Source organism: Equus asinus, chromosome 20 (genome assembly GCF_041296235.1).
Source record: "Equus asinus isolate D_3611 breed Donkey chromosome 20, EquAss-T2T_v2, whole genome shotgun sequence".
Taxonomy (NCBI): domain Eukaryota; kingdom Metazoa; phylum Chordata; class Mammalia; order Perissodactyla; family Equidae; genus Equus; species Equus asinus.
The window spans coordinates 34,836,589-34,854,527 of record NC_091809.1 but is presented as its reverse complement, the minus strand read 5'-3'; the positions used below and the strand labels follow the sequence as shown (position 1 = coordinate 34,854,527).

General features: G+C 45.1%; 1 protein-coding gene across 5 annotated transcripts in view; it reads left to right on the top strand.

Annotated features, from left to right (window-relative positions):
* Nucleotides 1-17,390, top strand: part of FLI1 (Fli-1 proto-oncogene, ETS transcription factor) — a 122,668-nt gene extending 105,278 nt beyond the window's left edge. For all 5 annotated transcript variants that reach the window (XM_070489932.1, XM_044752119.2, XM_014864055.3 and 2 more), the window contains 4 exons: nt 9,933-9,998; nt 11,651-11,710; nt 13,893-13,940; nt 15,200-17,390. In XM_070489932.1, the coding sequence (XP_070346033.1) occupies nt 9,933-9,998; nt 11,651-11,710; nt 13,893-13,940; nt 15,200-15,729 (704 nt within the window). In that variant the 3' untranslated portion in view covers nt 15,730-17,390. The remainder of the gene's footprint in view (nt 1-9,932; nt 9,999-11,650; nt 11,711-13,892; nt 13,941-15,199) is intronic.
* The last annotated feature ends 549 nt before the right edge of the window (nt 17,391-17,939 follow it).

Genomic DNA, 17,939 nt, shown 5'->3' with positions numbered 1-17,939 from the left:
TTTTTCCAGCCCTGTAGATGTTCAGTAAATACCATTGACAGTTGATGGATTCACTGGGGAAGGAAAATCTAGTGTTTGTCGATTTAATTAAATATTTACTCAATCCTTCTTCTCCACTAAAGAAAGAACCAGAAGAAATTAGCTTTGGTTGACACAAGAAAGATTAACTTCTTATCGCTAATGAATTAACCTCTGGAAAAGAATAGCAGCTGTAATTCTATAGGACACTTTGGAGTATATAAAGCATTTTCACCTGTGAGATCTCATTTATTCTCAACAAAACCCTGCGAGAATTAAATCGGCCATTTGCTTTTCCATACTTTTAAATTTTAAAATAATCATTTTTTCGGGGCTGGCCCCGTGGCCGAGTGGTTAAGTTCGCGCGCTCTGCTGCAGGCGGCCCAGTGTTTCGTTAGTTCGAATCCTGGGCGCGGACATGGCACTGCTCATCAGACCACGCTGAGGCAGCGTCCCACATGCCACAACTAGAAGAACCCACAACGAAGAATACACAACTATGTACCAGGGGCTTTGGGGAGAAAAAGGAAAAAATAAAATCTTTAAAAAAAAAAAATCATTTTTTCCCCAAATATCTACCTTTTACAGATAGGTTAACTGGGATTCAGAGAGATTAAATCACTTGGCTGAGTTTGCGCTGCTCATAACTGGCAGAGGTGGGAGGCAAACTAAGGAGTTCTGGGACCCCAACCCAGAGTTCTTCCATTGCAATGAGCTATTTTCCTGTTTGGAATGGATTAAAGAGAAATTATGGAATTCCTGCCCATGAAAATCTTTAAGAGCCCTTACCAACACCACAAACAACCTTATGCTTGATAAGATTTAGGTACCACTCTTCCAAAGAGAGGAAAATCGTTCTTGGTATAATTTTGAAAAATCTTTGAGCTTAAAATGTCTTTGGACTGCCTGTAAAATAATTATCAGTCCTGCCCAATATCCTAGAGGAGTTTAGAGAAAGGCAGTTTTTGTGCTGTGAGTCATACTTTCAATTTCTATTAAAATTCTCATATGGCCACATATGCTTTCTCTCAGGCTTTGGGCCTCCAGGCCTGTGCTAATTTGCATGTCTGGTTTAGATAATGTCTGAGGTCCCTTCCAGTCTGAAAAGAAGCCTCTGATTCTGTTATATAAGTGAGACCACATTCCATCTACCGAGAACTGATGGTTCTTTTCCTTTAACTACTGTGCTTTTGATGTGTGGATACAGGACTCAGGGGTGGAAGCATTTCATGCTTGCCTACCTGTCCACAAAGATGGAGTGTTCCTTCAGGAGGAACTCACCTGTCCACTTCTCCCACATGGACCCTAGAGAATTGCCCTTTCCTGCAAACCACTTCAGCTGCAGGTCAAAAGGCAAATCATAGAAGTGTTGGGATTTTACGTTTCTTGATTTGAATGACAATCCTAAATCAGTGTGAGTCTAAGACCACAGATTTGGCAATTACCCTGATTATAAATATGCAAAAAGTGGTGAGCTCTTTAATAGACTAGACTCTTTTACTATCCCTGACCCAAACATCAAAAAGATCCTGACAAATTTTTTAGCTACAAAACTAAAAGCTATGTTGTTGTCTCCCAGCATAATGTAATTCTTACTGGATAAAGGACTAATAACAAGGAACTGACTTTCTAGAAGGTCTTTGAGAGCAACGCAGGGCAATCCAGTCACTTTCCATGAGCAAACCGTGGAGCTATTGAGAGCTCTCTGTGCATATCATTAGACGGTCGAGTCTTTGCTCAAATTGGACAGTATCGGTGAGGCTCTCTCCATCCCGGTACTGCCTGCTCCCCTTCCCCTGTTCTCTTTTTTCCCTCAGCACTAGCACCTTCTAATATACAAGGTCGTTTACTATTTGCTTTGAGTGTAAGCTCCACAGAGCAGAGATGTTTATCTTGCCATCCTTTTATTCTCAGCACATAGTGCAGTGTCTGGCACAATAGCAGACATTCAATAAAATTTTGTTGAATGAATGAATGTGTGGTAGGACACGAAATATCAATTAAGTCCAATAAGCTAGCGCTGGGCGAGCAGAAGAGCCTTGGGGCGTGAGAAGGAAACAAAGGTGATTAAGACATAGTCCCTTTCTTTCAAAAAGTTATCACCAAGCAAGAAAGGTAAGTTCACAAGGAGTTACACTAGAAAGCTGAATATGCGACCCGCACCGGTGAGCCTTGACCTGCAGAACTCTGGGGAAAGAAATGCAAAAGTGGACTTGTCGGGCAGACGCGGATTGTATTTAGCTATTGCCAAACAGCCAGAGCAGCGTCACTGTGAAAACGCGGTGAAGAGGTCGTGTCCCCGCGCTCGGCAGAGCCAGAGCAGGGGGCTGAACGCAGACCACCTCTCCTTGCTCCTCAAGCCTGGTTACCTAAGTGAACTGCTATGTTTCCTTTTTCCTACCTGGAATCCTCTTAAACCTGAGGCAGATTTGACCAGAGAAGTATGCAATTTAGTTGCATCCACAAGGCCCGATGTGGAGGGGGGGTTTTGGCAAACACCCAACTAATCTAGTCAGTATGAATTGCTTTTCCACATAAGACTGGCCCAAAAATCCCACTTTGAGGCTTTATCAAAATAAAGAGGTCATTTAGACTTCTGTGTCATTTAAACACAGAGCCCGTGGGAGAAAGAGACTGAAGGCAGGGTCCGGGGCCAGCGGGGAGCCTCGCGTGACTGGCGGGGCTGTGCCTGGCGAATGTGCCGTTTGCCTCTCCAAACTTTTCGTATTTAAAAACTCATCCATTTCTTCAAGCATTTTGCTCGCGTGTCTTTTTTCCTTTTGCACATATAATATCTTAAACAGTGCCTCCATTATACTCCACACAGCGGGGCCAGTTCTGACGCTGAGGGGCTGTTTGGATTCCAGGACCAGATCCTTCAGCAGAGGAAATCTGATCCAGGATGTTTTTTTTTCTGTGCGTTCCAAGTTTGAGGAAAGCCTTCCCTGGATGTTACCCTCCTCCTGAGGTCTCGATGGAAGCCAAGATCTTCTGTTGCTCTTTGGAACTTAAGATGCCACTGAGGCGAAGGCTGGGCTGCCCCTATAGAACGGGTTGAAATGAGGTGAGGACCCAGCTCTCAGCTTCATGGCCAGCTGGGCAGGGAATCAGGGGAGCAGACAGTCGAGGGAGCAAGAAGGATGCTGGGTAAAACCTAAGCCTAATCTACCAGCAGGCAGCCCAGAGCCAACCCTCCTCACTGTCTTCTAAGCCAGTGTTTCTCAAAGGGGTCCAGTGTAACTCTTTTCTTCTTTTAAAAGAGAGTCACACTTTATTCCCATTTAGGAATCACTGACCCGGGAGCACAGGAATGGAACTGTCCTTCCTCCTTTGTGGCTTCTCTTCCTTGACGAGATTTTTAACTTCGATTCACAAAGATAAACATTTTAGAGGTATAAGCAAGATTGTGTAGACTACCTGCATATTGTGTATATTTTTCAACTGCCCCTTATCGAATGCTTATCTAATGCTCAGAGCAGCCCTATAAAACATTTATTAATCCTTTTTAGAGAAGCAGAACCTGAGGTTCAAAAAGGTAGACCAAGATCTCTCAGCAGGGTAAATGGCAGAGCTGGGATCTGAACCCAGGGCTCACTGATCCTAAATGCTGTGTCGTGACCACTGCTGTGGGCCCAGGCCTCCCAGAGGGAAAGGACCCCTCCACAAGGGCATCCTGCACCCTGCGTTAACTCTCACAGCTTAGGCGCTCATTGCCTTTGTGCTGTCTTTGAAGTGGGAGGCCAGGCCAGTAGGTCAGACATCTAGTGTGGTCGCCAACAGGAGTTATAGTGGAGACAGCAGCAGGCAAGAAGTTGGTCCTGAGTTGTGGGTTGGGAAGGTTCAGGAAGCAGAGCAGGCTTTTATGGGTAGGGTGCGGCATCAGAGGCAGCATGAAGGAGAGCCCAGAGGAAAGCAGCCTGAGCTGGGTTGGTGGCCAGTAGGACCTGCTCCTCCTCAAAGACTGAGGCTGTTAGAACCCAGGATCTCAGAGGGAGAAGGGGCTTTAGAGGATCATTTAGCCCAATCCTCCAACAAAAAGGATGTTGCTCCCGTATGCAGTTCTTCTCTGTGAGCGTCTGGGTGAGGGACTTCCTCCTAGTGGACTTGGTTCTTTCTTGGGAAGTTCAGGGCTTTGTGTCTCAGGGTCCGCCCTTTCTTAGAGCGTTCCTCCTTTGGCATCCTCCATTTTCCAAGAAAGGCCATCTGGATCTGACTGAGCGAGGCCTTGCTCTGAGCACAAGCTGCCTTGCCCATTCTCCAGTAGAAAGGTCTGCCTTCAGAAGCCGGGCTTTCCGAGGATAAACAGGGTGAGGCACTGCCAACCTTTTCAGCAGCAACCAGAAATTTGACAAGAAGTTTCAGGGAAAATTTATCTTTTTCCATCAAGTAATTGAGAGCATGGCTTTATGTCGTAAGGGATGAAGAGAGAGGCTCTTGTGTGCTGGTGTCACGGCATCTTGGGCCTCTGGGTGAGGTCATGACAAAGTGGAGAGCTGCCTGCTGCCTGGGACATTAGGCCTTCAGACAGCAAGCTGTAGGCATCAGAGCAGAAAGAAATGTCTTTCCTGAGACATTTGGCCAGATTTCTAGGACCCATTTAAAAGCTTCACACAGAAACTGAGCTAACACTGCGATGTCTATGAGAAGGTCATGTCCAGAAAAAGCTTTCCTCTTCCAACAGGCACTTTTCAGAAAAAAATCTCCACGCTCATATTTCTCTACCCCAGGAGGTTCTCCTGGAATCTAAGAGGCCATTTAGTGTCAAATTCAGCCACACTGAGCATCATATAATGGAGATACTGTTCAGGCCATTATATACATGAGGCTGAGTTATCCACAATGCTGGGCAGTGCCCAGATTCTCTAGAACAAGGCCCTGGTCTCTCTTCGCTTTGGCAAAAGTTGATCTCAGGACTGCCTGAAACTGTAAATTCTAGGCAAAGCCCTTTCATTGACTCCTCTGAAGAGGGATCACCCTTTGATTGGTCATCCTGGTACTTTATAAAGCCAGGACGTGTTAGCCTTCACTGAAGTAAAAAGTGTGTTTGGCAGAATTGGGGTGTGATTTTCTGCTGATAAAGCCATCTGCCACCACACAGAGCTCACCACACAGATCAGATGCTCAGCTGGTCTGCTGGTCCCTAACCGTCACATCTGTAAACACTATATCCTGGCTGCTTCCTTAAGCTTGTCTTTTCAGAAGTCAGTTCTCAGAGGGCAGACAGCAGGCACCACATTCGGGGTGGGGGGCACTCAGTGCACGCTCAGGCTGCTTTGTGGACCAGGCACACCCCACCGGAGAACTCTGCAAGCTGACTGACAGCGGGGGTCAGGAGCCCTGACACAGCCAGGCGTCAGGCCCAGAGAGGGATGGTGTTTGTGCAGAAATGTGAGTCGCTGGGTTAACTCCCCAGTCCAGGCTTTTCCATTTTGGTTATAGACATATTTCTGTTTGTGTGTCTGGAGCTAGAGCTGACCACACTGCTAAGTTTTTACTTGCATGACTTTTAGTAGGAAAAAAGCAAACCCTCATTTCAACAATGACATTGTTAAAAACCTATAAAATAAAATGCAGGCCACTTAAATGAGTGGCATCCCATCCTTGACTTCCCTGTGGCGACAAGCTTTTAGCCTCTGCCTTGTAAGAGGGGGACTGTTGTTCGTTAGGCTCAGAGGGCACACAAGGCTAGCACAGTCTTTACTCCTCATCGCTCAGACTGGAATTGTCCAGAGACTTTATTTAGTGGAGAGACTTAATTTAGGGGCCTTGAATTCTCTTCAGCTAGTGAAATAGTAAACAATAAGAGGAAGTGTGTATATTTAGCAAGAAGGAGAAAATATTGGCCCAGTTTATTTATTCATTCAACAAATGTTTCTTGTGTGGTTGCTCTGTGCTGGGCCCTGTTCTAGATGCTTGGTTACACCAGAGAACAGAAGAAAGATCCCTACTCTTATGTACCCGACATTCACGTGGGAGATGCGGGCAGTCAACAGCAAACATGAATTAATTATTGATTAAATTAGGTGATAAGAGGGAAAACAAGAAGCAGAGCTGAGTAAGGGGGATGGAGGAGAAGGGAAAGCTAACCTGTGTTTAACTGGCGAACATGTTTCTGGGTCTGACATTTTTTAGATATATAGTAATGATGGAAATAATAATATTAATTGCTCACTTCTACCAAGGCTGACTCTGTGCTAGGCCCCAGGCCAAGTGTTCACTTGGATATCTCGTTTAATCTGCAAGGCTGCCCTGGTTCTTCAAACCTCTAAGGCAGGACGCCGGGCCTTAGTTCTTGGCCTTGGCTTTCTCCATTTTTATGCTTTATCTTTGCAGTAGAACTTACTCCAGAAGCACTAGTTTTCATTTAAAGCTTACTTTCAGTAGATGTCCCCACAAACCCCAGTGCCCACGGAGTGCGTTTGTTAAAATCCTCAGTAAATGGACCTGGGATGTCTTTTGTGGGATCAGGTGCCAGTGGCAGGATTTTTCATGCAAATATATGGGAATGAAAAAGCAAATGGGAGGGAGACTCGTGGTCTTTGTTGCTCTGACCCCACATGCTGCTCTGGGAGTCTTGGCTAAGGATGCCAGCCTACAACGTGACCCATTGCTGTTTGTTGCTCTGTTAACGTCACAGTGAGGACACAGTTCAGGCTGATTGCTGGTGGCCTCTCTATTTCTGTCACTTCCTTTTTTACCTACTAGAGGACTTTAGGGTTGGTTGGGACCTCGAAAGTCCTCTCAGCCTGACTTTCTCCCTGAGGCAGGCCTGCAGGAGGATTGTGTCCCGGAGCTCTGCAGCCCTCCTCAGGCCTTGAGGCAGCACAGGAGAGAAGGGGGCTGCCGAGCACCCCTCTAATTAGGCATCAACTGCGTGCCTCGACTGGGCACTCAGAGTTACAGAAAAGCCCCGTCATCACTTGCCCTCTGTTGGTCAGAGGGAATTCAGCCGTGCGCTCTGGAACTTTTGCACGCCTGCTCTGTGCCGGAGCTGGAAAAATAGGAGGAAAAGTTGATAAGAAGCCTCTGGTAACTCTAGCCATATCCATAAGTTGGGCTACAAAAGAAAATGGTTCTTCTGAATGGATGTGACATAGCTTTCAGATAAGATAGAAGCCTTCAGTAGACTAATGACTGAGTAGAAACGTTGACTAGCAAACTTTGAGGCAGAGATTTTATCAGTGCAGTAAGTCAGAAGTCCAGTCAGAGCTTCGGATGACACACGCCAATTCCTGGAACTTAGTGATTTGGTTTTTCTTTTTGCATGAATTTGTCACTTTCTATTCCACTTTCTGTTCTCCTCCTGCTAGATTCACCTCCCTCCCCAGGCTCTCTGATCCATCCTACGCGTCAGCACAAGCTTCGTTCTCCACCACACCCTGTTTTCATGGTATTACTGCGTGCCCGAAACCTCTCTTGGTTTCCGCTGCCTGTAACCCAAGGTCATTAAGATTGCTTAGCTGGCATCGACATGGCCTCGAACGTGGCCTCGGCCCTCTCTTCTAACCCTCTCTCCTTGCCCATGCCTCTATTCAGTCATGCAATTCCATTCGTCAATGTCCCCAGACATCACTTTCAAATCTCACCACCCACCTCTGCCTTGTGCCTGCCTGCATTGCTCACTCGCTGCTTCAAAAGAGGTCTCACTCAAATCACATGGCCCCAGTGATACTTTCCTCTCCCTCCATAACCTCCAGTAGCCTTAATATCACCATCACTCCTTTAACACATGACCCATATTTCCTCACAATCTTAGTTATCTTCTCATATTTAAATGCAAGGATGAAGAACTTGTTTCATATTACTTCACTTCTACCCTATGGCCAAGCACGCAGTACATTGCAGAAGTCACTTCCAAATAAATTATTGGAGGCCTCACCAGCATCTCCCCCCTCCCCCAAGAAACATCTTTGAAGACTCTCTCTTTTCCTTTTGCTCATACCAGCATGGTACACACCCTGCAGACCCCTGCAAGACAGCCCAGAAAATGCCCACAAGAACCTTCAACCTCATTGCAAGCTTAGAAACAAGTCGGTTTTCTTGTTGGTTTGTTTTGGTTTTATTTTGTTTTTAAGCAAGCAGAAGAATTGGCAGGAGGAATTGTGGGGGAAAAAAAGTCAAATAAAAATTAAAAAACAGCCAACTTAAGAGTCAAGCTTCGTCTCTCTTTTATCCCCTTCCTTGCCCTGCCGCCCCATCCCCACCCCCTCACTTTCTGTTTTGCTTTTCATGCAAATTGCTAAAGAGTGTAATTTAAAAAGTACACTGGCTTTTCCAGGGCCAGGAGGAATGTGCATCCGCACGTGGATTTTTCCACAAGAAAATTGTCCCTGTCTTTTGGTTCTTCTTAGCCAGAAACAACGAGAACAGGCAATCGGATGAGCCCATCCATCTTTGCACTTCTTATTCTAATTTCTTTGAGAGGCTCCAAAGGGGCAGAGGGGATGGTTTGTGTTTCCCCGGTCAGGCTGTCGTTTGATGAGGTTTGTGCTCCATTTGTTTGGATGGTTTTTATGGTTTCTTTGTTGTTCATGGAAAGACTTTGAAAGTCATAATTTTGTATCCTTAAGCTTTTCTGCTATTCCTTCAAAATGCCTCAGTGGGGCTCACACCGTAAGAAGGAAAAGAGGGAGTTTTCAGGCAGTTAGTTAAGCAGCTTCTGAACACAGTCATGGAGGCATGTGGACTCTTTCAAGAAAGAGATTGGGAGTGCAAATGTTCGCGCTCAATGCAGTGTTCTGCAGGGCAACCTGGAAGCAGGCCTCTCATCATTTCCAGGCTGGAAGCATCTCTCCATCCCCTCATTTCTTGTTCCAGGCCCTTTTCCAGCCCCGCCTCTGGCCTTTGTCCTTTCTCTGTGATCATCAGGCCCAGCCCTCTCCACTCTCAAGAGAAAAGCCTGAGAGGCCGAGGAGAGCCTGGAATGTGCTCACATCCATGAGCTGTCCGCAATCATCAGCGCGCTGCAGCGAGGGCTGGAGGTGGCCTCCGTGACCGTCATGGGCCTGGGCTTTGGGAGAGTCTTCCCATGGAGTCTTTAATCTGGACACTGCCCACTCTTCAGAAATGCTTAAAGGACTTCACTACACAGCCATAGACACTTTTTCTTTCTAAACTTGTATTAGTTTATATTTGTAGAAAGCTTTCTAAGATGCCTCACATATGTTATCTCCTTTGATCATTCCCTGCCTTAGTCCATTCAGGCTGCTATGACAAAGTGCCATCGACTAGAAGGCTTAGAAACAACAGAAACTTCTTCCTCACAGTTCTGGAGGCTGGAAGCCTGACCTCAGGGTGCCAGCACGGTTGGTCCTGGTGAGGGCTCTCTTCTGGATTGCAGACAGCTGACTTCTTGTACCTTCACAGGGCAAGAAGAGGGCAGTTTAGCTCTGTGGCCTCTTCTTATAAGGGCGCTAATCCCATTCGTGAGGGCTCCACCCTCACAACTCAATTACCCCCAAAGACTCCAGCTCCTAATGCCATCACATTGGGGATGAGATACCGACATATGAATTTAGGGGGACACAAACATTTCAGTTCATAGCATTAGCACAACCCCATAACCCATAAGGTAGATAAATCACATAAATTTTTATTTCCATAGTAAGAAAATTGAGGCTCAGGGATGTCGTATGATTCACCCACATGGTGACAACAAATAGTGGGAGGGGTAGAACCTTCGCCTTGAAATTCAGGGTTCTTCCCGTTGCTTTGGCTCCCAATCAGAGTGTCAGTGTTCCTTCCACTCACCCCAGCCTTACCCCTGGGGAAGAGGGCACTTCTGGAATTTAGTGATGCTTACAAAGTTACTGCTGAATTAAATTTCATTTTCCCTGGTCACTGAAAGATAATTGTCATGCAACCTTTCTGAAAAGCAAGAGATGCTGATCGACCTGTTTGTTGTTTCTCATTAGACCCTTCTTATGACTCAGTCAGGAGAGGAGGATGGGGCAATAACATGAATTCTGGCCTCAACAAAAGTAAGTAAATGTCACTCTTTTCTTTGGGAGGAAAACATGCTTCTGAGGTTGGGGTGAACAGGGTCCTGCAATAAAGGGGGATTGGAGCCAACATTTGTTTCCTGCTTTTTGAGTGGGCATCAAAATGAATTGCCCATTTAGGGCCCGTTAGTGATACCCACTCCTTGAAAGGTGGTATGGGATTTTCATTCAGATTTTTGAATTTGGTTTCCTTGCGTGTAGTTTTAGAACTTTTGAAGTTAGAAAGTTTCTCAGAATTAGGTTGTGTATGAATGAAAGGCCTCTGATTTGGATTCTGTCATTTACGTCATGTTGATGACCCTCTATGACTCTGTTCCCCTAGTTGTTGAGGCTCAGTCACACCAGTGTCCCTATGCCTGTTTCATGACAGGCTGAGGTGGAGGATAACCTGATGAAGACCTGGTAGGAGTCTGAGACATCAATTTGTATTGAAGTCTGACCCAAAATCTCCCATTGAGGGAGCATGGAAGGAGAACGACTCATAAACTCCTGAACCAGAATGTGTCAATCTTGCTATCTCTAGGAAGTAAAATATCAAGCACATGAATGGATGGTGAAGGAAATTCTTTCAAGAAAGTGGTTGGGATTACAAATTAATGCCCAAGCAATAACCAGGATGCCTTTCAATAATATGTGTTGTCTACTCTGCGCCCAGCACTTGGCACTATGGGGTTCACAAAGATGAGGCAGACACGGACCAGTCTCTCAAGCAGGGGAGAGGAGTCATGCACACACATGGCACCTTCCATCGGGATGGGCTCCGTGAAGGCCTGTGAACCTGGGGTCATGTGAGGGGGCTCTAGAAGGAGAGGCAGGATTTGGACTTGTGGAGATGGGGAGGACAGCCCCTCCCAGGAGAGATGGGGCCAGGGAAAGACATCAAGGTTGACATGTCTGATAGTCAGTGAGCGCTCTGGATTCCTGGAGTTTAGGATGCATGAAGGGAAAGAAGTCTGGAAAGATAAGGAAGGGGGCGTGAAGGACACTGTGAAGATAGACCTTAAGTCTTTAAGCAACGAGTCGCTAAGGTTTTTGCATGGTGGAGTGAAATGGTTTCGGCAGATTAAACTGACTAAATAGCATATGATGGGTCAGTGGGGAGAGGGAGGAGTGGTGAGGATTCCAGTCAGACTAAGCTATAGACCGTGCACGAAGCAACGCAGATCTACAATGTAGAAGCCCGGAAGGAGTAGAAAGGATGTATGCGAGAGACGCCGTGGAGGGGAGCTCGCAAAACATGGAAATACAGGAAGCAAGTGATCTTTGCTCAAATGTCACCTTCTCATTAAGGACCTTTCTAAATGTTCTATTTAAAAATGAAGCCACAGCCCCAATACCATTAGACGTGCTCGACGATGTATTTATTGCTCTTCCTCATTGTCCCCCATTAAAATGAAAGTCCTACCAGGGGCTGCTGGTTCACTGCTGAACCTCTAGCATCAAGATCAGTGCCAGCACAGGGTAGACTCTAGAGAACTAGTTATAAAATGAAAGGAATACATGAGTGAGTAGAGCGAGTGGATGCATGAATGAGAACACACATCTGTCCTTCTGGAGAATGTTCAACAAAACGTTTCTCCTCCTTTGTGGAGAGCGGCCTGCTTACCATCTGTCTTTTCCTCTTGCTGCAGGTCCTCCCCTTGCAGGAGCACAGACAATGAGTAAGAATACTGAGCAACGGCCCCAGCCAGGTACCTGTCCATCACATGTGACCCCTCCTTTGCTTCTTATGCAGCTGTTGATTGCACATGGTCAGCTGAGGAGGACTGAAAGCCTATAGTGCATTTGTCATCACTGCTGTCTTTCATAGAGGGTCTATATTAGACTCTCTGTAATAGATCTGTGAATTGAGTAACAGGCACTGAAATCAGGTAGAGACTTGTTCAGATCAGAGGTGAAAGGAACATAAAGATTAAATGTTCCAGGGGCCGGCCCTGTGGCCGAGCGGTTAAGTTCACCCGCTCCGCTTCGGCGGCCCAGGGTGTCGCTGGTTCAGATCCTGGGCGTGGACATGGCACCGCTCATCAAGCCATTCTGAGGTGGCGTCCCACATGCCACAACTAGAAGGACCCACAACTAAAAGTATACAACTATGTACCGGGGGGCTTTGGGGAGAAAAAGGAAAAATAAAATCTTTGAAAAAAAAAAAAAGATTAAATGTTCCAATGCCTCATTTTGTAAAATAAAGAAACTGAGGCCCAGAGAGGTAAAGTGATTTGCTAAAAGCTGCACAGCTGGTTTATGAGAGAACTAGAGCTATTATTCCAGACTTCCAAGTTGCTGTCCAAGCCTTTTACGCTTCACCAAACCTTACTTTCAAAAATGCCCTCATCCAATGATGGATCGCTTAACAATTTAGGCAGGGGAACTTTTCAAATCACGGAACTGGAGACTCTTAGTATTGGAATGGAACTTAGAAACATCCAGGTCTATAACCTCCTTCTGTAACATCTCAGGCTTATAATTACCTCACCTCTACTTGAATACTTCTAGCAAAAGGGAGTTCACTACCTAGGTAGGCTCAATTCCAGTGTTTAAGCCAAAGTCCGCCTCCCTATAACTTCCACTCAAGTTTCCTGGTTTGCCCCCTTGAGAAGTCTTCCTCGCATTTCCTGTGAAGATGCTTCATAGATCAGAAAATAGCTGTGTGCCCACTCCCAAGTGCAGCTGCCTTCTTTATGTGACACAGCTGAGATTCAGTTCTGAAGAAGCCATGTGCTCTGAGATGGATAGACGCTGTTTTCCATCTCCACTGAAGACAGAGCGATAGAAAATTGAGCTACATTTCATCAGCAAGGTTAAGAAAGAACTTACTTTAGACAGAGAGAGGATTTGGCATAGAGGATTTAAAGAATCCCCAACAATAACAAAATTAGACCTCACCTGCCAAAATATTTTAGTTGTCATACTGTGTGGATGAAAAGCATAGATTAAGTAGCCTTAAGGACTCTTCAAGTTAATTCACGATTGTAAGCAGAAATCCAAAAACCACATTGATTTTTAAGAATTGCAATTAAAATTGTAAAAAGAGTTTGGTATATGTTTGTAGCAAACATTTGACAACACAGCCAAATGGTGTTCTAGCTCTCTGCCGTGATTTCCTCACCTGAAAAAAGAAAGACAAACCTCACGTAAACCAATGTTGCAAAGATTTTTTTATAGCTAAATAATCACATAAGTTTTAAGTAAACTGAGACATTAAGAATTGTGACTTTATAGCAAAAATACAAATTCTGGTTAGTGTTGACGTTTGCAAGGTTAAGATCACAGAATGTTGTGCTAGGAGGGAGCTGAGGAGCCCAGCAGCTCAGCCCACTTCTTTTGCAGGTGGGAAAGCTGGCACCCAGAGTTTGCGCAGGGCCTTATTTAGTTTACTGTGCAGCTGGGGCCAGAACCAGGCTGCCTGGCTTCCAGGCGTGTGTTTTATGCTATGTCAGAAAACAGAGACACGTGAAGTTGTTGGTAACGGGTAGAGAGCTCTTAAAGACCAGGAATCATTAGACCTTCTTGAAGCCCATTGAAATAAGCTGTCTTTCACCTTATTCGTTATGACTGAATCGTAGCCAGCTCCTTTCCAAGTGGTTTCATCACGCTGTTTTAAATAATAACAGCATTATCTGCAAATTTTAGGCACCAAATGTAAAACAAATGATGCCGTTACTCTTCCACGCTGTTTCTGTAGTTACGGGGATGAAGACCCTAACGATGATCATGATCTTTGAGGTCTGCAAGTAAAACAGTAAAGTTTTCTGAAATCAGCCTTTCCTATGCTATTGAAATAGAAGCATAAAGTCTTGAGGTTTCTTATTGTTAATGCTGTTGTTTTTATACTTTTAATAACTGTGAAGCAAATTTCCTTTTTTCTTGCCCTAGATCCATATCAGATCCTGGGCCCTACCAGCAGTCGCCTAGCCAATCCTGGTGAGTTTCCTTTGGCCTGCAAGCTTTTCTTTCCAAAACGTTCTGTAGCTTTGTGAGGTCACAGAGACCTCTGTCCTAAGTTCAGACATCTGACTGGCGAGTGCCCTGTACCGCTTTCCTTGAATGTTCGACATCCGCTTCTCTAGTGTTCAAGGGAGAGTTCAGGGCTTGTTGTTAGGTGGCAATAATGTCCATTAGCTGAGGATGCTTCTGGAAAACAAGCATATTAGCACCGCATATCTGCGCTGAGGTTTAGATTAGTCATAAACGGCACAGGTACAAGTTTCAGTAGGGAAAGATGGGGGACAAAAGGAAACAATTACACTGAGCTCTCAGTTATCCTCCTCATGTAAGGCACAAGTGAATAATATTCCAAAGGCATTTTATTCTCGACTTTAGAAAGCATTGCAGGGTTGTCCGGCCTTATGAAAGAGGCATGTCCCTGAGAAGTTGCAGATAAATTTCACAATGTATTTTAAGGGTTTCTTGTTAAAAATAAGCCTCAAATAAGCCTTGAGTTCTAAAGCAAGCCCACCGATCATGTGAGCTAGTAGACCCTTTGCAGTAGCAAGGCCCTCACCTCCCCATGCCAGGGAACTAACGCCGCCAGTGTCTCCAGGCCCATTCTTTAGTGCGTGGCCGTTCCTGCTCAGAGGAGAAAGAAGCCACCCGCTCCCTCATCCCTGGCTTTTCTCTCCACCCACATTCTTCTCTATAGAACTTAGAGGTGAGAGCCAAGCACTAGGGCTCTGCTAGGAGCAGTCCAGTCCCAGCAACCTTCTCCGTGTGACACTGACAGCAGTCTCCTGCCTGGCCCCGACTCTCTTTTACCCAGACAGGGAATACCAGGGTGGGGGGCTGGGGAGAACGTCATCACTAAATAGAGATTAGACTGTGATTCAGGCCTTTATAAAAGAAGAGATTCAAAGATCTTGCCAAAAGAGATGAGGAGTGGCTTGCCCACAATCACACAGCTGGTACTGGGCCATCCATCCCCTCATTACCCACAGTGCATTTTATTTTACCGGGCCTTGGGGAAAATTATCTTAAGATCTAACCTTGCTTATTATGCCAATCTCAGTGGTAAACATAAAAACAAATCAACAATGAAAAGAAGGGGCTGCCAAGTAACTTCTGAATGTAAAAAGAAGTGAAGGGTTTCCGATAAAAGGCAAGAGGATCCTTGTGTTTAGGGAATTGGATCTGACTTCCCTAGGCTGAGATACTCTGTTTTCTCCTGTTTGCCTCGCTGCCTGCAGGAAGCGGGCAGATCCAGCTGTGGCAGTTCCTCCTCGAGCTACTCTCCGACAGTGCCAACGCCAGCTGCATCACCTGGGAGGGGACCAACGGGGAGTTCAAAATGACGGACCCCGATGAGGTGGCCAGGCGCTGGGGGGAGCGGAAAAGCAAGCCCAACATGAATTATGACAAGCTGAGCCGGGCCCTGCGATACTACTATGATAAAAACATTATGACTAAAGTGCACGGCAAAAGGTATGCCTACAAATTTGACTTCCACGGCATTGCCCAGGCCCTGCAGCCGCATCCAACTGAGGCGTCCGTGTACAAGTACCCTTCTGATATCTCCTACGTGCCTTCCTACCACGCCCACCAACAGAAGGTGAACTTTGTCCCTCCCCACCCGTCCTCCATGCCCGTCACTTCCTCCAGCTTCTTTGGAGCAGCGTCGCAATACTGGACCTCCCCCACAGGTGGAATCTACCCCAACCCCAATGTCCCCCGCCATCCTAATGCCCACGTGCCCTCACACTTAGGCAGCTACTACTAGAAGCTTAATCATCGGTGGCCTTCTAGCTGAAGGCCCGTCCCTCACACTTCCTGGGATACTTTGGACTCTAAAGGACATACGTGGCCTTGAAGAGAAAACAAAACTGGATGTTCTTTCTTGTTGGATAGAACCGTTGTATTTGTCCTTTAAAAACAGTCCTTTGTTTTTAATGTTAGTAATTCTGCTTCCTCTACCGTGAACAAAGATGGATGATTCCGTTGGCCAGTACACCAGTTTGGATTCTCAACCTCCTATCATCTTATGAGCTGAATATTTAGATTACTGGAATGGGTGTATCATGGTTTGGGGAAAGAAACTGTAAATGTTCTTTATATTTTTATGACCAAAGCAGTTTCTTCATATCAACACACGGGTCTCATCATGGACCTTGTAGGGTTCAGTATGATAAAGAATCATGGACTTAACCAGTTATGCTCTGGTTTGAGACTTAGTGAAACTAGAGGTAGGAAGCTTATAATCTTATTTTAGGAGGACCTACTTCAGTGGATGGCAACTGGAACATTGGTTGTAAGGCCAGTGAAGTTTTCACCCAACTGGAATTTAAAAGAAAGAACATGTGTGTGTTTAAGAAGCCATGGGCATTGCAAAATCCCTCTCAGTGGGCGGTCTGCACTAGGCTGACCATTCTCTCTAGAAATAATCAAGATAGAAACTAAGAAATGTTAATGCAAATGCAGACATTCCTGAAAGACAGAGAATTAAGTAACTAATTTTTTTTAAAAATAATGACAGTGGGTCCCAGAACTTTGAAAAGTCTTAGGGATTTCTAAACACAGACAGATTCGCAAGCGCTGTGCGCTTGTCAGACCATCAGTCCAGGGTCAACCAATCAAAAGGCAACTTACTGTATAAATTATGCAGAGTTATTTTCCTATATCTCACAGTATTAAAAATAAATAATTAAAAAATTAAGAAGAATAAATAAACGAGTTGACCTCGGTCACAAATACAATTTTACTATCAAATCAGTCGTTATTTTTTTTTAATGTAATTTGTACATCTTTTGTCAATCTGTACATTTGGGCTGTTTGTACGTTTTTATAGCTGGTTTTTAAAAAGCATAATGTGACTATTACTGAAAAGTAAAGGAGACGTTTAAGTCACTGACTTATAGTAAGAGAAGCACTGGCACAGGTATTACCAGGCGGGCACGAGCCGTAGAGGCAGCCATTTCAATCTTCAATGCTTTGGAAATGTTTGTAAATAACCGTACTGCAATAATCACAACTTCGAAAAGAAAACCAAACTTTCCCTTGTGGAGACGAGGGATTTTCCTGCCCTATATATGCAATATATTTTTTAGATATTAAAATATATATAATTTTGCAAGTAATCATTGACTTTTTTAAAACTATATTAAGTGTTAAGCTGACAACTGTCAATGAAGATTATGTTGTAAAATAATTTGACTAAATAAATTGTGCCTTCTTCTCTCGGAACTGAGGACACCGTTTTCTCATTTATCACCTTTAGGTCAACGGGTTTTCCCAGGGGAAATTTTCTATTGACCTCTTGCACCAGGAAGACTTTTTTCACATGTACACACTGCAGTACGGCAGAAAGCACAAAATCAATGTGGTTTTTATTGTCTGTATAGTCAGGGTTCTTCGGAGAAACAGAACCAATAGGACATATACACATAGAGATTTATTATGAGGGCTTGGCTCACGCGATTGTGGAGGCTGAGAAGTCCCACCATCTGCTGTCTGCAAGCTGAAGACCCAGGAAAGCTGGTGATGTAGTTTCAGTCTGAGCCTGAAGGCCTGAGAACCAGGGCTGCTGATGGTGTAAATCCCAGTCAAAGGGTAGGAGAAGAGTAAGGTCCTGGTTCAAGGAGGCAAGCAGGAAGCCAAGAGGTGACTTTCTCCTTCCTCTGCCTTTTGTTCTATTCAGACTCTCAAAGGATTGAAGATGCCCTAGAGCCTTGGAGAAGGCAATCTACTTCACTGAGTCACAGATACGAATGCTAATCTCATCCAGAAACACCCACACATACAGACCTAGGAATAACGTTGAATCTGGGCACCCGCTAGCCTAGTCAAGTCAATACTTAAAATTAACCTTCACACTGCTGACTATGTTTGCAGAGACTTTTTTAATGTTATTTCAATCTTCCTCCAGCCTAGAAGGGTCATATAGGATGACAGCCAAGGCCCTGGCTACCTGTGTCCAAAACCAGAACAAAGCAA